Raw genomic sequence first — 24,298 nt, forward strand, 5'->3', positions numbered from 1 at the left:
ATACAAATGCAAAATGGGACAAATGAGTACTTACCATATGGGCTTTTTTGACAACTATTTATGAAACTTTTATTCTTCCATGAAATATCAGAAAAGTGTATCAAGTTAACAAAAAAATTTTCTACTGCCATCTTTATTAGGACTATATTGAAAAATTAGGAAAACTATATTCAGGAAAAATTCTTTGCAGATTTGATATTTTGTTACATTATATTTTATAATTACTTAGTGCTGCTCATTTTTTAATCCTTGAGTAAAAATTTTTTCCCTATATAGGTTTTATCCTTTGTTAAATTCCTAACTGTATTATTTTGTTATTGCAAATGTTTTATTTTCTGAGATACAGAAAAATCCTTTTCACTTTTGTAAGTTGATCTTCCTCTTGGAATTGTGCTGAATTATTCATGTGGTATTTTTATTCATTTTTAATTAAAACTTTTATTGTGGTAAAATACATAAAACATAAAATTTACTATTATAATCATTTTTAAAATCATAATCATCCTTAAGCATACAGTTCAGTGGTATTAAATAATTTATATTGTTGCTGCCATCACCCCATCCATCTCTAGAACTCTTTTCATCTTGTGAAACAAAAATTGTGTACCCATTAAACTCTAACTCCCCATTTTTCCCCTCTCACCCTAGCAACCACCATTCTACTTCCTGTCTGAATTTTTCTGCTCTTGGTAGCACCCCATATAGATGGAATCATACAGTATTTGTCTTTTTGTGACTGGCATATTTCACTTATCATAATGTCCTCCAGAGTCCTCCATGCTATAGCATGTGTCAAAACTTCCTTCGTTTTTAAAGGCTGAATAATATTCCATGGTATGTATATACCATGTTTTGCTTATCCATTCACCCATCAATAAGACATTTGAGTTGCTTCACCTTTTTGCTAGGAAAACCCATATATGGTTTTTAATGAGAATTCAATGTGTTCCTGGCATATAGTAAATACTTATGATATCTGCTATTATGTTTTTATTATGGGGTAACAGTAAGCTTGACTTGGTTTACATATCCATAGATGCTTCTGTGAGAATCTATGTATTTCAGGAGCTTCTGAAAGAGAACAATTTGGAGTAGTTACCTTTTTTAAGAAAAATTACAATTTGATAATTAAAAAAATGAACATTTGTTAAGAGTTTAAAGAATTCAGAAAAGATCCAAGCTTTCCTCCAACCAGGTTTATTAAACTTAACAAAATTCTATATACAAGGTGACCTAAACCTGCTGCTTCAAAACATGATCCTTTCCTAACTAAATCCACAGTGTCAAAAAGCAACCTACTCTGAAATTAACAGAAAAGTGCCCAATGCATATTACACGAATGGTTTAATAGTTCTATGAGCTAATTCACATAAGGTGCAACCGAGTCCCTGTGACAGGCTGCAAGAGAGCTGATATGCAGGAGCACCGACACGAGATGTCAAGAAGCCATTTTGTGCACTGCCACTGTGATGCCATCATGTTTCTGGATCATGATGTTCCTGAAAGGCAATGTGGAAGATACTCAGTAAAGTGCTACAAGTGGGTGGCAATGTATGATTAAAGAGGCTGTTTGATTTAGGATACAACTAAAAAAGTAATACTTATTTTTCTATATATGAAAGCAGTATCTAAACACAATAAAACATTTGGGAAATATAGGAAAGTATAAAATATAAATGAAATTAATCTTATAATCCTATCCTTCAAAGTGAAAGTAAAGACGCTCAGTCGTATCCGACTCTTAGCGACCCTATGGACTGCAGCCTACCAGGCTCCTCTGTCCATGGGACTCTCCAGGCAAGAGTACTGGAGTGGGTTGCCATTGCCATCCCTCAAGTTCAGCTCAGTTCAGCTGCTCAGTCGTGTCCGACTCTTTGCGACCCCATGAATCACAGCACGCCAGGCCTCCCTGTCCATCACCAACTCCCAGAGTTCACTCAGACTCGCGTCCATCGAGTCAGTGATGCCATCCAGCCATCTCATCCTCTGTCGTCCCCTTCTTCTCCTGCCCCCAATCCCTCCCAGCATCAGTCTTTCCTAATGAGTCAGCTCTTTGCATGAGGTGGCCAAAGTACTAGAGCTTCAGCTTTAGCATTATTCCTTCCAAAGAAATCCCAGGGTTGATCTCCTTCAGAATGGACTGGTTGGATCTCCTTGCAGTCCAAGGGACTCTCAAGAGTCTTCTCCAACACCACAGTTCAAAAGCATCAATTCTTCGGCGCTCAGCCTTCTTCACAGTCTAACTCTCACATCCATACATGACCACAGGAAAAACCATAGCCTTGACTAGATGGACCTTATCCCTCGAAGACAACCACTATTAATATTTTCCTTTTTTAAATCTGCATGTATACTATATATACATTTTCTCTCATTTTATTGATATAAAACTGTGATCATAATGTTCATAGTTTTGTATTCTGCTTTTTTCACTAATACTCGGAGGACCCTCACTTGGAATGTCTTTGCTGCTGCTGCTGCTAAGTCGCTTCAGTCGTGTCCGACTCTGTGCGACCCCATAGACGGCAGCCCACCAGGCTCTGGTGTCCCTGGGATTCTCCAGGCAAACACTGGAGTGAGTTGTCATTTCCTTCTCCAATGCATAAAAGTGAAAAGTGAAAGTGAAGTCGCTCAGTTGTGTCCGACTCTTAGCGACCCCACGGACTGCAGCCTACCAGGCTCCTCCATCCATGGGATTTTCCAGGCAAGAGTACTGGAGTGGGGTGCCACTGCCTTCTCCATGGAATGTCTTTAGTACTTCTGTTATTACAGACATTGTTTCTGTTGTTGAGTCTTCCTCTGTGTTATTTATTGCTTTCTTTTACTGATAGTTCATGACAGCTCTTACTCTCCATTTAAATGTCATTGTGGTCTGAAAGCACATTAGCTTCAGAGACCAACCCATCTGGTCCTGTTGTCCAAAGGGTGGAACCTCCTTCCAAGTACTTGGAATGAGGAATCACTGATGAACACAGGGCAAGCCCCGGTCGTGTTTCTGAGGCATTTTCCTGAATAAATAGGAAAGGAAGGGATCTGTTGCCATCTACTCACCCATTATCTGATTCTAAACACACCACAGGAATATCAGTGGGGTCCGAGGTTAGCTTAGCTGCTTGCTGGGCTAGAACAGATATCACTCCAGCATGCTCATCTGACAGGGTTCCGCGGCCTGGAAGACAGAGATGATATCATATTGCCTGACTGTCCAAAAATGAGTACAGAGGTACTATAGAACTGAACTGAATTATTCACAAAAAGAGGGTTCTCATGGTCTCTTAGATTATGTGGTGACAAAATCATTCTGCCCTGATATTCAGCTGGTTACATTAGCGAGAAAGCCAACAACAGCTTTTAACTCAGTAAGGTCATAAACTACTCAATTTTCGACGTCATTCCCATCACCGTCTCTAAACACCTTCTCAAGCATATGAGTAAGCTATAATTCAAGTCAATCTGAAAGCAAACTGAAACCAAGAAGAAATTCAGAGGTGAGACTGACAAAAAGCAGCCGGTAAGGGCCAGAGACTTGTTGACACTAATTAATTCCTCATGGGAAATCTGATTTCCTTTTACTGAGCTCAACCTCAAACGATATAAAGATTTTTACTCAGGAGTTCAGCTGTAGATCACCCTGACAGCATATATAGATACTCTGTGAGCAGTTATTTCCACTAGAATAAGCTGATTGTTTTCAAAGAGCAACAGAATTGACTTTTTACTAATATTTGTTTTAGCCTGTAGATAATAACTAAATCTTGGGTGCCAGGTCCAAAAAGTAATTACTAAGTTTATAATATCTTCTGTATATAAAGGCAACACAAGCCCCTCTGCTTGAAACTAAGTCAGGTCATAGATATGCCTCTTCGGCAGGGATGATGGATTTACTGTTGTTATGTAAAACATTAACTTCCCTGATGGCTCAGACGGTAAAGTGTCTGCCTACAATGCTGGAGACCTGGCTTCAATCCCTGGGTTGGGAAGATCTCCTGGAGAAGGGAATGGCAACCCACTCCAGTATTCTTGCCTCCATCCCCCCCTACCCCCCAAAAAAGCATTAATTGGACATACAGTGAAATCTTTTGGGCCTTGAAGGTTTCTTGAAGGAATACATTTAGTTTTAGATTTCTGCACTTGAATTTCAGCCTTTCCATTTGTGAGTGTGGCAACAAACCTCAAAAAAATCTGCCCTTTTCCCTCCAACCAACTGGTTTGTGTGCAAAATCTAACTGGGTGACACAGACTACTACTTTCAATTACTCTCCCAGCAACAATTCTGAGCTTTAAAAAGCCCTATAGTACAGAGGAGTAAAGAACAAGATGTCCTGGGTTTACTTGTTCTGACATGACTTAGCTGAAGCCTTCCATTGTCTACCTTTCTGGATTTATTTTCTCATGTGTAACTGTTACCATTTATTGAGCATTATGTCTGAACTCTGTGTTGAGTGTTTTATATATATAATCTTATAGTACTGTGATTAAAAGACTATGGAGCCAGATTCAAATCCTAGCTCAACCATTTACTAACTGTGTGACCTTAGGCAAGTTTACTCAACCTCTGTGCCTCAGTTTCTTTACCTCATAGGGTTGTCATGAGGATTAAATGACTTAGTATATGTAAAGCACTTATAGTACCTGGTACACAGTAAGAGCTCATGGATGCAATTCCATAATATTTATTATTAAAAAACAACTCAGTAAAGAAACTGAGCCTCTGAGATGTTCTTTTTGGTCCCAGTTCACACTACTAGTAAACAGAAGAGCAAGGGGGTGAACCTACGTGTGTCCAACTCTACATCCCACATTTTTATTGCCTACTCACTTACTGTTAAGTGAAGTTGAACTGAAAAATAACACCATCACACATTTAGCAGGGTTACTGTGAAAATTAGAGATGATGTATACAGAGCTTAGCAGCCCCAACATATGGTATCTATTCAATAAATAGTAACTACTGTCATTATCTGAAGTCCTTTCTAGACCCAATTTAAAATTATTCAAATACTACTACAGTAGAAGCAACTGTGCAGTGCCAGAACTGCAAGAAACATTTCTACTTTTATAAATGTCAACTGAGAAGTTTCAGTTTTCTAATCTTGTTATTTGGAGATGATATCTACTCTCATAAAAGTCCCCAGAAAGTGTCAGGATAACAGGAAATAAAAACTAGAGAACAATAGCATGCTAGGCTCTCAGTCAACATCAAGTGCTATGCAGTCTACCAAAAGGGATGATGTGAGATACTTACAACCTAGATTGAGTCCTTGTGAATCTGTGCACAGGACTCCAACAATGGATGGATTCTTCATCCTAATTCCAGGAACACAGGAAAAAGGAAGAAAATGATGTGGGAAAATGACATTAATAATAACACAAAGAGGCTTTCTATGTACCAGACATTAAATTCGTGTTACTCAATCTTTTTTCACATATCATCCACTCCTATCCCAAGAAAAATTCAATTACAACTATTTTAAATTGAATAGTTAAACCAATTTTTCTCTCATGAGAGAAAAGACTGGCACAGCACTGTTGAGCTCTGGAGGGCCAGGAACGCTGCAATACCTGGGATCTAGTTGCCTTTGTTAAAAATGCATACTTTAGCATACCTACTCACTTGAAACTGCTGAGAAACTTAAGTAACAATGGATTGCCTCACGCTGAGGAAGTGGGAAACTGAGCGGTACTGATGGGAAGGAGGTGTTCCCCTGTACGCTGTCTTATATTTTTCCAATTTTGGATTTTACGTAGATATTACTCATTCGAAAAATTTAAGGGATGCCTTTCATTTCCTTAGGCGACAAGTAACTGGTTACACCCGGAAGGAAATAAGCATGTGTGTTTACGTTTATAAAGGCAGGGCTCGGCACAGGTGGTACATCTTTCCCTCGAAAGAACCGGGTTCCTAAAACTGTCGAAGAGCGACCCTGTCCAGACAATTTCAGCACGACAGAGGGGTTGGGGCTCGGACCGCGGAGACCGGCTCGGGAGGGAGTGTGCGGAGCCCCTGCGCAATTTAATTCCGGGTCACCTCGCACCCCCACCGGAGGCCCCGGGACAGAGCGTCTCCTAGACGTCCAGCCGGCGCTCGCAGCTCGCACTCTGTCCCGTTCAACTTCTCCAGCCGCGACCCCAGGACGGGCCGACAAGGATACTACTCACGTGTCCTCCAAGTGTTGCTCTAAGGTAGCCTCCATCTCGTCACGGGTCGCCTCCTTCTTCGCCACTGGTGTCAGGTGCCTCTCGGGCGGTCACATGACGTGAGCGCGCCGTGAGCAAGGACGGCGCCTCCAAAGGGACAAACTTCGCGGCGCGTCCTCCGCGTTATGTCCAGGATGACATCATTACGCGCCCGCCGCGGCGTATTGGCAGGGGTTCTGTTTCCCGCGCGGCGACTGGCGACTGGACGGCGTGGAATGTTCCCTGAGGAGGGAAATCTGCAGTCCCACCGATTCCGAGAAGTCGGGCGAGATCTAATTGAAGTTTTACAATAAATAACCTGCCCTGTTCCGCGGGGTCTCATCCAGGCGGTGGGGCAGGGACAGACAAGAGCGACACAGGATCCCAATGAAGGATCCCCAGGCTTGTAGGAGAAAAGATTGAACACAGACTAGAGGACGAGATGGAACAAGGCTAATGGAGGTTTCGGGAAACGGTCGGGATTTTAAGGAAAAGGTTGGTTCTTCCCCTTTGGCAAGGGAAAGAACCTGGCACTTGTGATAAAGACTAGATAGGACTACTTAAGAATAACCTTTTAAAAAAAGTTAATTAGCCCACCCATAGTCTCTGTCCAAAGATGAATATTAATCCCTTGGAGAATATTCTTCAAGCAATTATCTTTGCAAGTAAATGCTTTTATGTTGTTGTATCTTTTTAAAGCTAAATCGACACACATACTGGGTATACTATTCTGCTGCTGATCTTTTGCACAGTATTTAGCATAAATGTCTTTCCATGTCAGTAAGTGGCTTCCCAGGTAGCTCAGCGGTAAAGAATCTGTCTGCTAGTGTAGGACACGTGAGTTCGATCCCTGGGTTAGGAAGATTCTCTGTGAAGCAGTCTTTTGGGCCTAGAAAAGAAAACAACAGTCTCAGAGGCCCTTGCAGAATCATCTAACTTCGGAGAAAACGAAACAGAACTTTAGGTCCCACCCTGATACTCCAGGCCAGTTGCATCTATCTGGGACTTACCACCTCCTGTCCAGAAACCTTCCACCCCCTACACCTGCCCAGAAGACTTATCACCCCTGCCCAACTACAAATGCCATCTCAACTAAAGAATACCCAAAACATCCCGCCTGATTAACATTTCCCTTATCGCTTCCACAAAGTGAAAGTGAAGTCGCTCAGTCGTGTCGGACTCTTTGAGACCCCATGGACTATAGCCTCTGTCCATGGGATTTTCCAGGCAATAGTACTGGAGTGGATTGCCATTTCCTTCTCCAGGGGATCCTCCTGACCCAGGGATCGAACCCGGGTCTCCCACATTGTAGGCAGACGCTTTACCGTCTGAGCCACACTATAAACCCGATCGCTTCCACAAACCTCCCTATAAATATGGAGACTCCTTGATCCCTCTCGGCGCTCAGCCTGGTCGTTAGGCCGACTGTCGCCCCTCCTTGCCTGAATTAAGGTAACCTACTTCTGTCGAGGTTGTCTTTCTTCTTTCTGCCTCAGCCCCAACTATACCTTATATTCTTGGTGCGGAAACCCGGGAAGGGGAGAGGCACTCGGCTCACTCTCTCTCACTCTCCCTCCCTCTCATTGTTTTCCCTTTTCCTGGAGTCTGGGAGGGTGAACATCCTCCGAGCTCACGAGCTCACTTTTCTGCCGGGGCTCAAGTTCCCCTTGGGGACGCCTAGTGCCTTTGTGAGCGGTGCAAGCCTTGGGCTAAGGCTTATTGGTGCTTTGCCTACCCCCAGGCCTTGGCTGTACCCCCTCTCCCTCTCTCTCTCTCTCTGACGACCTCCGGAATAGGGAACTCTTGCCATTCGACTGCTCTACTGCAACACTCCACTCAAGCCGGCCCCTAGATTAAGGTAAGATCCGGATGGTGTTCTAGAGGCACCCTAGAACTCAGTCCTCTTTGAGTCCCCGGGACCCCCGGCCCAGGGCCACTCTGTAGGCGACCGTGGGGGACGCTCCACCTTGACACAGAGCTCTCTTCTCATAACTCCTATTGCGACTTGAGCTCTCAACAGGAGCCTCTGCCTGCCTTTCAATTATGGGATCTGGCCAGTCTGTCCCAAAAGACTCCCCTCTGACCTGTGTTCTCAAAACTCTCAAACCACTCTCACTCACTGAACTCAAAGCTAACGGTTTAAAACAACTGTACACAGATTTGGCCTCAATACCAATTAGACAATCGAGACTGCTGGCCTGAAGTCGGCACATTTGACTTTAACATTCTTCAAAATCTTCGGATCAGCCCTCCCTATGCAAGGCCTGCTCCACCCACGAGGTCCTTCTATGCACCTTGCCTCCCAAGCGAAAGGGCTCTTCCTCAACTAACTGCAGACCACGACCTTCTGACCTTCCGCACCCCCGGAGTTCGACCCCGCGGATGAGCCCCCTCCCTACCCGCTGCCCCGCCAACCCTCTCCTTCCCCTTCATCCAACTCACCTACTGGCGTGGAAACCTCTCCTGACTTCCCCTCAACCCTGCTACCCCATCTCACCGACTCCCCTCCCCTCTTTCTCCCCACCCCCACACAGTCCCATACCCAACATGTTTCCCCTGAGAGAGGTGGCAGGACCAAAGGGCCCCACCCGAGTCCACGTGCCATTTTCATTGTCAGATATGAGCCAGATAGAAGAAAAGCTAGGATCATTTTCCGAAAATCCTACCAGATACAGAAAAAAATTCCTGAGACTCTCCCAGGCCTGTAACCTCACATGGAGTGACATATATTATATCCTAAATGCCACTCTCACCCCTGACAAAAAAGACCGTATCTGGCAAGTGGCTAAAGCCCATGCTGATCATTTACACAACCAAGACTGGGATAGCTCAGTTGCTGATGAGGCAGTGCCTCAGTTAGATCCCCACCGGACCTACCAGCCCAGTAACCCAGGTATCAAGAGACTCAATCATATGATTACCTGCATTCTAGAAGGAATGCAAAAAAATATTCATATCCATGTCAGTTATGATAAAGTCAGAGAAATCACCCAAGGGGCAGACGAAAATCCAGCCTTATTCTTGGCACGCCTCACAGGCATAGTCCAGAAGTATACCAACCTAGATATCACCACCCCTGCTGGGTTACTCTACCTTCACGTTCAATTCATCAGCCAGTCCACCCCTGACATCAGACGCAAGCTTCGACAACTAGAAAAGGGCCCCAAGACCCCCCAAAGAGACCTAGAAGTAGCCTTCAAGGTGTTCAGTAATAAAGAGGATGAGGCTAAGAGAAAAAAAGAACGTGAGAGAAAAGCTAAATATGCCTTTTTGGCGGCAGCAGTTAAGAAAAGAGATCAGCCTGGCCCAAGTCATCCCAGAACGGGGCTTAAGACCACTACCACCCCCACCCCGGACCCGGCTTCCGATGCAACCAGTCAGGACACTGGGCAAAGGCATGCGCAAACCCGCGGCCCCCCACAAAAGCATGCCCAACCTGTGGCCAGTGGGGACACTGAAAGATGGACTGTCCCCAGGGATGCCCTGGCAGCCCTGGGGAGGTCCCCACCTCCTAGACCTGGAGAGTGGGATGCCCACAGGGACGCCCTGGCGCCTCTGGGGAAACCCCCACTTCTCCCCAGAACCCCAGCCCAACCCTACGAGAGTTGTTCCAATGACGGCCGGGTTCCAACCCCGCTGTGTCCTGAACAGGAGCTCGGAACTTAGGGTAGACGGGGTAGTGGCCGGAAAAAAGATCTCCTTTATAGTAGACACTGGAGCCACTTTCTCTCTCTTAACTTCCTACTCTGGCCCAACTCAGGACTCAGAACTCACAATCAAGGGGGTCTCTGGGGTTCCCCTAAGGCCAAAAATCAGCCCTCCATTACTCTGTCAATTTGGAAAATCGAGCCTCATACACTCAGTCCTCATAATGCCTCAGTGCCTGATGGCACTCCTAGGGAGAGATTTGCTATCCAAACTGGGGGTCTTTATTACCATACCCCCCCTCGATATAGTCTATATTCTGCATACAGATGGCACCTGGACGGTCCCTATCCCTCACCCCTGACCTCCCCTTGGATCTACCAGCCCTAGACCCCCAAGTCTGGGACACTGATCACCCATCCATAGCCAAACATCATCCCCCAGTCCACATTACCCTAAAAGACCCCTCGACTATAATCACGTGACAACAGTACTCTCTCACCCCAGAGGCCCACAAGAGACTTAAAGCCTATCATAGACCGCCTTCTTCAAGCCTCTATCCTAATTCTTACCCATTCACCACACAACACCCCTATTCTGGCAGTAAGGAAGGGACCCAAGTCTTGGAGACTGGTCCAGGATCTGCAAAAAGTCAATGAGGCCATCAGATCGACATTCCCAGTAGTCTCTGACCCTTAAACCCTTCTGTCTACCATACCCCCGACTGCAACCCACTTCACAATATTAGATCTTAAAGACGCCTTTTTCATCATCCCTCTCCATCCCCTCCCAACCCCTTTTCACTTTCACCTGGCAAGACCCCAAGACTCACATTTCCCAACAACTAACATGGACAGTTGTCCCCCAGGGGTTCAGAGACAGCCCCCACTTTTTTGGACAGGCTTTACAAAAGGACCTACAGACACTCAACCTAGCCTGAGTCATCTCCTCCAATATGTAGATGACCTTCTCCTTTGTAGCCCAACCCGAAATCTCTGCCTCCAACATACTGCAAAACTCCTTGGGGCCCTGGGATCCTGGGGTTATTGGGTATCCTAATCTAAGGCCCAAGTAGCCCAGACAAACGTCACCTACCTGGGGCTCTCCATATCCCATCAACAAAGAACTATTCCCCCAGACAGAATCCAGGCCTTAATTAACTGTCCAGTTCCAAAAACGAAAAGGGAACTCCTGTCAATCCTCGGCCTCCTAAACTTTTTCCATATCTGGATCCCTAATTTCTTCCTCATTGCAAAGCCACTCTATGAGGCAACTAAAGGATGTCTGGATGAGCCCCTCTTTAACCCCTCCTCGCTGGCCAATCCTCTTCACCAGTTCGCCCAGAGCCTCCTTTGAGTGCCAACTCTCCACCTGCCCGATCACACCAGACCATTCTTTCTCTTTCCTTTTCCAACCAAGGACACACCCTGGGACTTCTATGTCAGTGGGCCCGAGAGACCTGGGCTCCCATAGCCTATCTATCAAAACAGCTTGACATGGTGACCAAGGGGTGGCCTCCCTGCATACAGGCCATGGCTGCGATTGCAGCCCTCGTACCCGAAGCAAATCAACTCTAGACATGCCCCTTTAACGGTCTGTTCTCCACACACCTTCCAAGACTTACTATCACATCGGGCTTTCCTCTCCCTTCCTCCTTCCAGGGTACAGGTCCTACATGCCTTTCTCCTCGGCCCTCAGCTCTCATTCTCCCCCTGCTCTCCCCTTAACCCCGCCAGCTTATTACACACATCCTCTACGACAGGCTCCCTCCTACACAGCTGCAGCCTAACAGTAGATCTTACCCAAAACCCCTTCCAACATTTAACAGATCAGCCCGTCCTAGACCCAGACACCCCACACTGGTTTGTTGATGGCAGCTCTCAAAAATCCCCACCCTTCCCATCATCCAGGGGGACCTTTGTCACAATCACGGAACCCAGACAATTGAAGCTTCACCTCTGCCACCTCACACCACCTCCCAACAGGCAGAACTTATAGCTCTCACCAGAGCTTTAGCTCTGGCTGAAAATCTAAGGGTTAGCATCCACACAGACTCCAAATATGCCTATAACATACTTCACTCAAACATCCTAATATGGAGAGAAAGAGGTTTCCTAACCCAAAAGGGATCCCCCATTAATTCAGACCTGATCCACAAACTTCTAGAGGCAGCACTCTTAGCAAACAAAGCAGCCATCCTCCACTGTAGGGGACATCAAAAGGGAAGTCTCATATCAGCCTACAACAATGCTGCAGACCAGAAGGCAAAGGAGATAGCCCTGTCCCATCCCTTCCTCCAGTCGCCTGTCATCTTAGCCCTGACTCCATCCGACCCTCCCACCACCAGAGAAATCCTTTTATCTACACTCACTCTTCCATCCCTCATCCAAGACACTCCAACAGTTCCTCCGTAACCACTTCCCCATATCCACTGCTGACCAAATATATTTAGATAACCTTACCTGCTCCTGTCAAACATGTCAATGTATTAATCCCAATTCTAACCTTAAACTGACATCCTTTCCAACCCATCAAATGCGAGGCAGCCTCCCAGCACAGGATTGGCAGATAGACTTTACTCATATGCCCCTGGTCCGGAGAGTCAGATACCTCCTGGTCCTTGTGGACACCTTTTCAGGATGGGTAGAAGCATTTCCCACTACAAACAAAAGAGCCCACACCGTGGCCCAAATCCTCCTCACAGAAATTATCCCCAGGTTTGGTCTGCCTTCATCCCTACAATCTGACGAGGGCCTGGAATTTACATCCACGGTCACCCAACAGCTTGTCCAATTCTTACAGATACCCTGGAAATTTCACATTCCATACCGTCCCCAGTCCTCAGGAAAGGTAGAAAGGATGAATAGAATAAAGAAACCCTTACCACACTAAACCTCGAAGTACATCTGGGTTGGACTAAACTTTTGCCAATTGTTCTCCTCAGAATATGAGCTTTGCCCAGAAAGCCCCTGCGGCTGAGCCCCTTTGAGGTGACGTATGGAAGGCCCATGGAGAAGGCAATGGCACCCCACTCCAGTACTCTTGCCTGGAAAATCCCATGGATGGAGGAGCCTGGTGGGCTGCAGTCCATGGGGTCGCTAAGAGTCGGACACGACTGAGCGACTTCACTTTCACTTTTCGCTTTCTTGCATTGGAGAAGGAAATGGCAACCCACTCCAGTATTCTTGCCTGGAGAATCTCAGGGACGGGGAGGCTGGCGGGCTGCCGTCTATGGGGTTGCACAGAGTCGGACACGACTGAAGCGACTTAGCAGCAGCAGCAGCAGCAGCATGGAAGGCCCATGCTCCCTCCTGGACTCCCCCCTGAACCTCCTCCCATACCAAGCTTCTTACACTTCCCTCTGCTGGGAGAACACCGCAATGCCCTCTGGAAATAAGTCAACCACAACTTGCCCGCCCCTGACCCCCAAGCCTCCCTGCCCCCTTTACAAATTGGGGACATGGTCTATCTGTCAGATAATCCCCAGGGTGACCTAACCCCAAAGTGCCAGGGACCATTCAAAATCATCCTCCTTACCCCAACTGCAGCTAAACTCGAGAAGGTCACCTCCTGGGTATACCTCTCTCGCCTAAAACGGGTCACCTCCGACCCTGCGCCGCCCTCCTTAACTGACCCCTGTCAGGTCTCCCTCACAGGACCCACCTCCTTAAAATTCACCCGCGACAACCTCTGTCAACCGTCCAAGAAGACACTGAATGACCTGGACTCTCTTCAACCTACAACTGTTCCTGACCCAACTACTACAAGACCTCTGGACCAGCGCCCCGACAGGAACCTCCTTCAAAGACCTGACCACACTGGTGTCTCAACTGTGTCTCCAGGGAACCTTCTACAATCTGACTCCAGACAGAATTGATTTCTTTACTCTCATTCTCTACATCATTCTACATCCTAATGAACACTGTTCCTCCTCAGATGCAACCAACCACCAACTTGGGGCCTTTTGCCCCTTGCCCTAACTGACCTCTCCCTGTCTCTCTAACTATAACTGCATGCTTAATCTTAATCCTTGCTATAGGCCTAGTAACTGTCTCCCCTCAGGACTGGCCACCTATCCTTCGTCTTTCCATGGGTATCGCCTGCGTTGCTAGCTGGGTTCCATTCCTAGGGTGCTATTTCTTCGGAACTGCCTAACTAACAGCCCCATGACTCCTCTGTTCCTTATCCTTGCTGCACTCCCCAGCCTTCTGGCTACTCCCTGCCCTGCTCTGACGTTTATTCCTATGTACATTCCTCATGTTATAATACAGCTCCAAAATCATGCATCATGAACCTCGGGGGCGGGAAGTCCAAATCGCTACTCACTGTTAAAGTACAAAAGAGAGGGAGTTTCGTGAGTACCTGCCATAAACCAATGGAAGAAACATGTTTCTATCCCATTACCCACTGGGGGTACTCAGACGGGGGTGGGGTACTAGATCAAAAATGGGAAAAGAAACAAGAACAAGTCATAAAGAACATAATTTCCCAGTTACAGGCGACCCCTGAGCCTTATAAACGCCTAGGCCTCCTTTCCCAAATACGGCCTCTCCTAAAACCTCCCTCTGGCAACCAACACCTTACTCGCCTTCTCAACTCTTCCTTCCAATTCTTCCAGCACACACCACACACATCCCAGTGCTGGACATGCATACCACTGTCTCTCTCACCGCACAGAGCAACACCTTTACCTTCAGCCTGGCTGTCGCAGGGCAACTCTACCTCCCCTCCCCAACAGAAAGCTACACAACTCATTGGGCCAGTCTCTGACAATGCCCTACTCTCAGCCTCTTCAAACCTAACCTGTATTAACTACTCTAGTCCCAACTACACTATCTTGCAAACTCCACTCCCTCCTTCTGTTCCACTTGGGTTCTCTGGAACAGCACAAAGAATTGCACCAAACTTGGAATCTCCATTCTCTGCAGGACCTACGCATATTCATGTCTCCCGTTGGACCCCCCTGGACCGTGCATCTTGGTCTTCCTGACCCCGGGCCTAACATTCCTCAAAGAAGAAGTAGATCAAATATTCTAACCCCAAGAGGAAATTTCCCATAGGAAAAGATGAGCTGTCATAGCCCCCCTCCTGACTGGGACTGGCATAGCAGCAGCCCTAGGCACCGGGATTGGAGGCATCTCGACCTCGGCCCATTTCTACTGCAAGCTGTCCCAAGAACTTAATGAAGACATGGAGCAGGTAGTGGAGTTCTGCATTTCAATTCAAAGACAAATTAACTCATTAGCTTCTGTGGCCTTACAAAGTAGGCAAGCCCTGGACATTCTCACCGCAGAAAAGGGAAGGACCTGCCTTTTCCTAGGAGAGGACTGCTGCTATTTTGTTAATGAAACGGGCATAGTCCAGGGCAGAGTCAAAGAATTTAGAGACAGAATTGAACGCTGCAGAAAAGAGTTCCAAAACCTTTACACCCCTCAAAACCTGTTCCAACAGGCCCTCCCTTGGTTGCTCCCTTTCCTGGGACCACTGGTGCTTACCATTCTATTCCTCTTATTTGGACCCTGTCTCTTCAATCTCTTTCAAAGGTTTCTCCAAGAACGGATTCGGGCCATCTTTCGAGATCAGGTCAAGACCATTCTTCTTCTTGAGAGCCTCACCCCAAGCTCAGAAAAAGGAGACCCTGAGCCCTAGGACGATCCTCCATGCCAGACCCCAAATCATCGCCCCTATCCAGCAGGAAGTAGCCAGAGAGATACGGCGTCCTTTTCCCCATATTTTTATGAGTTCAAGGTCTGGAATGAAGGAGACTTTGGGGCCTAGAAAAGAAAACAACAGTCTCAAAGGCCCTTGCTGAATCATCTAACTTCGGAGAAAACAAAACAGAACTTTAGGTCCCACCCTGATGCTCCAGGCTGGTTGCATCTATCTGGGACTTATCACCCTCTGTCTAGAAACCTTCCACCCCCTACACCTGCCCAGAAGACTTATCACCCCCCGCCCAACTACAAATGCCATCTCAACTAAAGAATACCCAAAACATCCCGCCTGATTAAAGTTTCCCTTATCGCTTCCACAAACCTCCCTATAAACATGGAGCCTCCCTGATCCCTCTCGGAGCTCACCCTGGTCATTAGGCTGACCGTCGCCCCTCCTTGCCTGAATAAAGGTAACCTACTTCTGTTGAGGTCATCTTTCCTCTTTCTGCCTCGGTCTGAACTATACCTTACACTCTGGAGAAGGAAATGGCAACCTACGCCAAAATTCTTGCCTGAAAAAGCCCATGGACAGAGGAGCCTGTGGGGCTACAGTCCATGGGGGCCCAAAGAGTGTGCACGATTGAGCACACACGCACGCACATGTAAGTTTTTATTTGCACATCCTTTGTAATACTTACAAAATAGTCCTCAATTGATTTAAGCAACTCATATTAAAGCGCAACTCATTTAAGCAACTCATACCGTGGACTTCCCTGGTGGCTCAGACGGTAAAGCGTCTGTCTACAATGCAGGAGACCTGGGTTCCATCCCTGGGTGGGGAAGATCTGCTGGAGAAGGAAATGGCAATCCACTCCAGTACTATTGCCTGGAAAATCCCATGGACAGAGGAGCCTGGTAGGCTACAGTCCATGGGGTTGCAAAGAGTCGGACACGACTGAGCGACTTCACTTTATTAAAGTGCAGTTAGTTTCTTTATAGTTTGTTGTTGTTGTTGTTGTTGTTATTTTGGGGGTTTTAGCTATTACAAATGCTGGATATCCTTATAGCCAAATATTTGTGTAGTTTAAAAATTTCCTTATAAGTTACTAAGATGGAATTATTGGGTCAAAGGATATTGACACTTTTAAGACTTAATATGCACTTACATGTTGTGCCCCAGAAAGGGGGTACCAGTTTACAGTAAGATTGGTAGCATTTTGATAAAAATGGGAGTTATGTCCCAAGCTCACCCATCCTCCATAAGCCAATCCTCACTCCCTGTGCTTAAGCCCTCCTTACATCACGCCTGGATCTACCTTTTCTCCAACCCTCTCCCCTCCAGCTTTTACAGTACACCTTCTGTTCTGGGGCTCAGCTTCAAAGCTCCTCTTAAATTCAGAGTCTCTCTTCATTCCCAAGCTGTGACCGTGAAAAACTTGCAGCTGCCTTAAAAATTACTTTTTTTTTTCCTTCTTAATTCCAGTCTTGAGTGTTGTAATTCAGGAGTTTTAGATTCCTGCCCTAGAGAAATTATTTATACTAACTTAGGGGTCACATACTATGGGTCATTTAAATTTTAGAAAGAGCAGTTTAAACTGTCCTTAAAAATTAGCATTAGAAAACGTAACAAGCTGGCGGGCTGGCGACGGAAGTCCTGCCCCAGGCAGCTTGGCACTGCAGTACCGCCCCCTAGTGGTCCCTTGTGGTGTGAAACTTTGCTGGGCTGGAGCATTTTCAGTTCAGTCCCGCTCAGTCGTGTCCAGCTCTGCGACCCCAGGGACTGCAGCACTCCAGGCTTCCCTATCCATCACCAACTCCCGGAGCATGCTCAAACTTGTGTCCATCGAGTTGGTGATGCCATCCACCCATCTCATCCTCTGTCGTCCCCTTCTCCTCCTGCCTTCAACCTTTCCCAGCATCATGGTCTTTCCCAGTGAGTCGGCTCTTCACATCAGGTGGCCAAAGTATTGGAGCTTCAGCTTCAGCATCAGTCCTTCCTATGAATATTAAGGACTGATTTCCTTTAGGATGGACTGGTTGATCTCCTTGCAGTCCAAGGAACTCTCAAGTGTCTTCTCCAACACCACAGTTCAAAAGCATCAATTCTTTGGCACTCAGCTTTCTTTATAGTCCAGCTCTCAGATCCATACGTGACCACTGGAAAAACCATAGCCTTGACTAGATGGCCCTTTGTTGGCAAAGTAATGTCTCTGCTTTTTAATATGCTGTCTAGGTTTGTCATAGCTTTTCTTCCAAGGAGTAAACATCTTTTAATTTCATGGCTGCTGTTACCATCTGCAGTGATTTTGGAACCCCAAAAAATAAAGTCTGACACTGTTTCCACTGTTTCCCCATCTATTTCCCCTGAAGTGATGGGACCAGATGCCATGTTCTTATATTTTTGAATGTTGAGTTTTAAGCCAGCTTTTTCACTCTCTTTTACTTTCATGAAGAGGCTCTTTAGTTCTTCGCTTTCTGCCATAAGGGTGGTGTCATCCGCATATCTGAGGTTATTGATATTTCTCCCACCAATCTTGATTTCAGCTTGTGCTTCATCTAGCCTGGCATTTCACGTAATGTACTCTGCGTATAAGTTAAATCAGCAGGGTGACGGTTTACAGCCTTGACGTCCTCCTTTCCCGATTTGGAACCAGTCTGTTGTTCCATGTCTGGTTCTGCTGCTTATTGACCTGCATGCAGGTTTCTCAGGAAGCAGGTAGGTGGTCTGATAGTCCCATCTCTTTCAGAATTTTCCACAGTGATTATAGGACTCTCAGAAAAGGTAGCGATCACTTTTTATTCTTTTAAGGAAGGTCTTTGGAGGGAAAATGAACAAGTAGGAAGAGGATGACCGCTGGCTCAAATATCCTCGTCCCTCCGGAGATGGAAAGACAGGCTATTCCACAGCACCCCCTCCTGCTGTGTCCTCTTGCTGGTTTTCCCCTGCCTAGGTAGGCAGAGGGGGCAAACGGCTTATATAAGTTACAGAGGTGCTGGGGGTTGGAGTGATGGTTAGTTGGAGGAGGTGTCTGAGTCCTAATTGTTTTCTACTTTCTTCAGTTTGTGATGAAACTATTCGCAGTGTTGAGTGCTGATAACCATTCTTCGTGTGATAGAAGTCCTAGGACGCCTGTATCAGAGTGCTTGTCTCACTGAATTGTAATTTTTTATATGTTTACTTTTCAAGACAGAGTGTTTTCTGCATCCTGAGCCTTGCAGCTGCGGAGCACAATAGGAATCCAGTAGTACTTATTGAGGAATCTTGATGGGTTTTTTGAGAAAAGGACTGTGTTATGTAAAGAAACTTTAAGCTCTTAACTTTAACCACATTTATCCTTTTCTCCCTCCTCTGGTCCATAAGCAAGCTCTTGGGAAGTGGAAATCCCAGGAGGATCCTGCAGAGTGTCCACACCCATGTGACCTGACTGGGAAGGAGGAGATGAGAAGCTGGGTGGGGTGAACCAAACCCTGTAAGTCATCCCACAGCTGTTGGCCCCGGACCCTAAGCCCTCTTCTTTGGCTGTTAGGAGCAAAATCCTCCTGGTAGAGGGGTCCATTTAAAAAGCGACACTCTGCAAGAGGCTCTAGCTCTCCCGTAGGTGCAGAGGGCTCTGCTACACCAAAGCCAGCCCCGCTGGTAACTCTTGGAGGTGTTTAGGGTGTCAAGTCTGGAATGGAATGAGCCTGAAGCTGGGAGGGGAGCAGGCCTTCACAGGCCACCAGGGGGCAGCAAGCCCACGGAAAACCCTGCTCAGGCCGGAGGAGCCTAGGTGAGGGACAGAAGCGCTCACAATTCTGTAGCTGGTAGCTTGCTGAGGACAGCACTAGGCTAGATTGGTGACCTCAGGGCCAGACAAATGTGGAATTGGACTTTGAGCTTGGTCACTGCCTACCCATGCAAGCTCTGAGCCTCAGAGTCTCATCTGTGATGCAGGAGCACCGTTACCTGCCTCGTTGGGTCATCAGGAGGATATGAGATAGTTTATGTAAGAGAGCCAGTGCCTTGTGGGAGTCAGTCAATAAGCTTTGCTATATTTCACTAAGAAGACCCATTTGTTTCCTCAAGTTACTTTCAGTCTAGGTGGAGACACATAGGAGCAATTAACAGTTCAATGAAGGCGAGAGCTGAATGATTACTACAGACCCCAAGTAATCTGGTGTTCATGTGGGGGTGAGGTCACAGGGCTGCATTTAAATGCGATAATTAAATAGATTTTATTAAACTTTTCCAGGGTGTATAAAATTGATAAAACAGTGAGGAAAAAAAATCACCTGAAATCCTAGCCCTAACCCTAATGACATGAATGTGGATGTCAGAATGAAATGGGATTTGGATAACGTGAAGGTGGGGAAAGTGGGGCTTCCCCGGGTGGCTCAGGCGGTAAAGAATCCGCCTGCAATGCAGGAGACCCGGGTTTGATCCTTGGGTCAGGAAGCTCCCCTGGAGAAGAGAATGGCTACAGGGTTCACAGGAATTCTGCCAGCTGCAGCCTCTCACGCCACGTGAGCTATGGGATAGGACCCTGGGACACAGACCCTGCCTTCCGATCATCGCGGACACCACCTGAGACCTGAGTCCTAGGTCCAATGCCTGATTCCTGGTAGTAATAAGAGCAGTAATACCTTTAGAAGTTCATACGCATGGAGTGACAACTGTGACTCAGGCAATTCACAGGTCTTATTAGTCCTCAGAACCTTTCAAAGTAGTTATTATCACTGTCCTCACTATAGAGTATTAAAAAAAAAAAATCCCTGAGGCTCACATCAGTCCTTGCTCAGGATCAGTCTTCTTGTGAGTGGAGGAGCCTCATCATTAACCTCCCTGCCTTGCTGCTTCAACTTCTCTCACTTTGTCAGCAACAGGATCCCCGGGGGGTGAGAGGGTTCTGGAGGCCCCATCCAGCCCCTCTCATTCTCTAGAGAAGAAATCCGAGACTCTGAGAGGGGAAGTGGCTAATTTAGAACTTGAACAGGGAGTTCTTAGCCCTCTATGCAGTGTTCTAGCTGTTTTGTGCTGCTACTGCTTATTTACACCTATTTTATTTTAAATTAAAAACAATTTCTTTTCTAGTCACACCGGACAGCCTGCAAGATCTTAGATCCCTGACCAGGGATCAAACCTGAGCCCCTTGCTGTGGGAGTGTGGAGTCCTAATCGCTGGACCACCACGGCATTTCCCAGTTAAACCAGTTTTAGAGACACTCATTACTATGTGTTGAATTGTGTGTCTCCAAAATTCATGTGTTAAACTCCTAACCCCTAGTACTTCAGAATGTCAGCTTGTTTGGAGGCAGAGTCTTTACAGAGGTAATCAAGTTAAAATGAGGTCATTAGGGTGGGACCTTTCTGGTAGCTCAGCATGTAAAGAATCCGCCTGCAATCCAGGAGCTCCTGGTTCAATTCCTGGGTAGGGAAGATCTGCTGGAGAAGGGATAGGCTTACCCACTCCAGTATCTTGCCTGGAGAATTCCATGGACAGAGGAGCCTGGCAGGCTACGGTCCATGGGGTCGCAAAGAATCGGACATGACTGAGTGACTTTCACTGATCCGATATGACTGACATCCTTATTAGAAGGAGAAATTTAGATACATTCATAGAGGGAAGACAACGTGAGGAGACAGAAAGAGAAGATGGCCATCTCCAAGCCAAAGCGTGAACACTTTCTCACAGCTGTCAGAAGGAACCACCCCTGCTGACGCCTTGATTTTGGACACCTAGACTCCAGAGCTGTGATGCAATAGACTTCCGTTGTTCAGGCCATTCAGCCTGTAGTACTTTGTTGTGACACCCCTGGGAAACCAGTGTACTCACATATCCATATAAGTTAATGTCTGTGATCACAGGCAACACTTATGGAGAAAAGAGTTGGGAGGCTCACTCTCAGAGGCAAAATGATAGAGCAGCTAATTTTCCCAGCTTGCTCCCAACCTTGATGCTTGGCTAACTAAGACGTTTTTCTTACACTGGCCAACAGTGGTAGCAGAACTCATTTGACTGTGGCCTTCTAGAGCCTGTTTTCTGTCCCTGAACCTGGCCTATGACAGGTGCTCAGCAAATGTGGGTAGAGAGGGTAGTGGGAAAATAGGCTCTGCATACTCTGATCCAAGCCTCTCCAACTGATATGTTAGATAGGAGAGTAGGGTACAGGCTGTCAGTGGACGCAAGTTGAAATTGAATAGTGTCTCTTAAAGTAGATGACTCAGGGTGGGCTAAAAACATTTCAGTTCAGGAAGCTATTTTCCTGCTGCTTTATTAATTTCCCTATTGAGGAGAGATGAGATGCAGACTTCCATATCCAAGTCTTCATTAGGTGCCCAGTTAATGCAGCTATGACAAATGGCAATGAAGCCCTTATGAATAAAAAAAAGATCAGCACCGTATAAAAAATTGTATACTAGGGGAAAGGAAATTTAGAGGAGCTGATAAAATGCCCTATCCTTAAGTAGACTGTCTGTATCACACATCAAGCCAGCCTTAATGCCAAGATTTATTGGCCTTGGAATTGCATAAATGAAATCAGTGCTTGAAAATGAATGGAACAGAAATTACCTGTATTAGAATGTATTTTCAGTGCAGGCCTGAGCAAACTGATGCTTTTTAATTAAATGCAGGCTTTAAGCTTCTTTGGCTGCCCCTCAGTGTCTACCAGGCATGGACCCCCTTGGCCCTCCCCTGGCAAGTTTCAGAAAACATGCTTGTGGGGTAACAACGTGATCCCTTGTTAATAATCTCTGCCACTGTCCTGGAAAAATCCTCTTCGGACAGTGAAACATCTTTGTGTCTTTACTTCACCCTCTGTGAACTTAATGAAGTGTTTCTGGTCCTTACTTCAGAGTAGAGAATGTTGTGAAGACAAGATGGTCCGCCTAGTTCTACGCATCCTGCCATGCAAAGCAATTGACTGCCACCATCTCTCCTGGAATCCGAGTTTACCTATGAGAGCTTACCTATTGCTGCAACATTGAATTACCCTCCTGTAAGACCTTGGACAAGTCCTCTAATGCCTTGATAGCTCAGATTTTTTTCCCCTCTCACTGAAGATGAGAATAGTATCCACCTCACAGTGTAGGAACTCCTTGAGACATGCATACAAAGCCCCTGACCCAGTCACTGAGGCCACTGCAGACAGCGAACTTGTGTGCTGCTCTTGTTGCTGGGACCTCGGGAAATGATGGCTGAGGCAAAATTGAACTAGACTGTCATTTGGGGCTCTTGGTTGCAAGCAACAGAAGCTGAGCCTGGCTTATAGAGTAGGAAAGGAAATTTTTAAATGATACTGGGCTTGTGCCGCAACTAGGGAAGCCTGTGTACCGCAATGAAGACCCAGCACAGCCAAAACACAAACAAAAAGCTCAGCATGTAAAAAAAAAAATAAGTAAAATGACACTGAGTAGTTCATGGTTACCCAATTGTTAGGCGGGCTGGAGAGCTCAGTCTAAGCTGCTAGTGATGAAGCTCTAATCCCACCATGCCACCCCTGCCACTGGTGCTACAGCAACACACAGCAGGTGTGGCACCAAGGCTGTTACTAGGGCAGGAACCTAATTCTGTAACCACTACAGCCCTGAAGCCAGACCCCTCTGTTGCTGCCCTTGCTAGCAGGGTAGGATTTCCCCAGAGCCTCTGAATTGAAGTTTCATGTGGGTAGGCTTAAGTGATGCAGCCTGGATCACATGCCTGGCTTTAGGTGCAAAGGAGGCTGAAGAGGAAACGCCTGCCTTTTCTATCTGTTCTGAAAGTGCCCTGAGCAAAGCAAAGGCATTCCCATGGGGCCCGGCAGCTGGAGAGTGCTTCCCGTGTCTCCTATAGGGGGCTTCTTGCTTTCCATGAGGGAAGTTCTCAGGTGGGGCACCCACAGCTCCTTCCACAGCTCCAAGAGCAACATGACTGGTCAACGTTCTGTCTCCTGGCAAGGGAAGGGGGGAGCTTTCTGCCCTTTCTTCTGGGTGAGTTGTTGTTCAGTGGTTCCCCATGGACTTCGGCAAGCCAGGCTTCCCTGTCCTTCACTATGTCCTGCAGTTTGCTCAAGCTCATGTCCATTTGAGTCAGTGATGCCAGCCAACCATCTCATCCTCTGTGTGAGTATGAGTTATATGTTGGGGGGGGGGGCTTCCCTGATGGTCCCATGGTCATGAGTCCCTTGCCAATGCAGGGGACCCAGGTTCTATCCCTGGTCTGGGAAGATTCCACGTGCCTCGGAGCAACTAAGCTCATGCACCACGACTACTGAGCCCACGCTCCAGACCCAACTGCTGAGCCCACATGCTGCAACTGCTGAAAGCCGCACTCTAGAGACCGTGCTCCACAACAAGAGCAGCCACCTCAATTAGAAGCCCAAGCACTGCAACAGAGTACCTCCCGTCACTGCAACTGGAGAAATCCCAAGTACAGCAACAAAAAACCAGCGCAGCCAAAAAACAAAAAAAGAAGTATGTAGCATTCAAGGGGCTGGTCATTTTGCTTTGTGCTTCCAAAGATAAGGGCCATAAAGACTCTGCATCTCAGAGTCTGTAGGTCAGCCAGCTTCAGGCTGTGCACTGGCCCCCGCCCCCTGCGATAGATCTGTAGTTCCATTTTTAAAAATTGATTTCTCACTCTTAGTTTGCCAAATTCTATGTGGATAGTTGGAGAAGGCAATGGCACCCCACTCCAATACTCTTGCCTGGAAAATCCCATGGATGGAGGAGCCTGGTGGGCTGCCGTCTATGGGGTCGCACAGAGTCAGACACGACTGAAGTGACTTAGCAGCAGCAATGAAAGGAAAAACAAAAAACAAAAAAAAGACACCCACGTTTTATTTTGGGTAAGAGAAACTTTTCAG

At 46.7% G+C, this 24,298-nt stretch overlaps 2 protein-coding genes across 2 annotated transcripts; one reads left to right on the forward strand and one right to left on the reverse strand.

Annotated features, from left to right (window-relative positions):
- Positions 1-1,181: 1,181 nt before the first annotated feature.
- Positions 1,182-6,225, reverse strand: LAMTOR5 (late endosomal/lysosomal adaptor, MAPK and MTOR activator 5). The gene is made up of 4 exons (XM_004002306.4): positions 6,160-6,225; positions 5,246-5,307; positions 3,052-3,169; positions 1,182-1,499 (listed from the first exon to the last, which is right to left on the reverse strand). Exons 1-4 carry the CDS (start codon positions 6,192-6,194, stop codon positions 1,439-1,441), a joined length of 276 nt encoding a protein of 91 aa, XP_004002355.1. The 5' UTR covers positions 6,195-6,225; the 3' UTR covers positions 1,182-1,438.
- Positions 6,226-6,340: 115 nt separating this feature from the next.
- On the forward strand, positions 6,341-15,964 carry LOC132658082 (uncharacterized). The gene is made up of 2 exons (XM_060401415.1): positions 6,341-15,021; positions 15,366-15,964. The coding sequence occupies exon 1, from the start codon at positions 8,560-8,562 to the stop codon at positions 9,841-9,843; it is 1,284 nt and encodes a 427-aa protein (XP_060257398.1). The 5' UTR covers positions 6,341-8,559; the 3' UTR covers positions 9,844-15,021; positions 15,366-15,964.
- Positions 15,965-24,298: the final 8,334 nt, after the last annotated feature.

Source organism: Ovis aries, chromosome 1 (assembly GCF_016772045.2).
Source record: "Ovis aries strain OAR_USU_Benz2616 breed Rambouillet chromosome 1, ARS-UI_Ramb_v3.0, whole genome shotgun sequence".
Taxonomy (NCBI): Eukaryota; Metazoa; Chordata; class Mammalia; order Artiodactyla; family Bovidae; genus Ovis; species Ovis aries.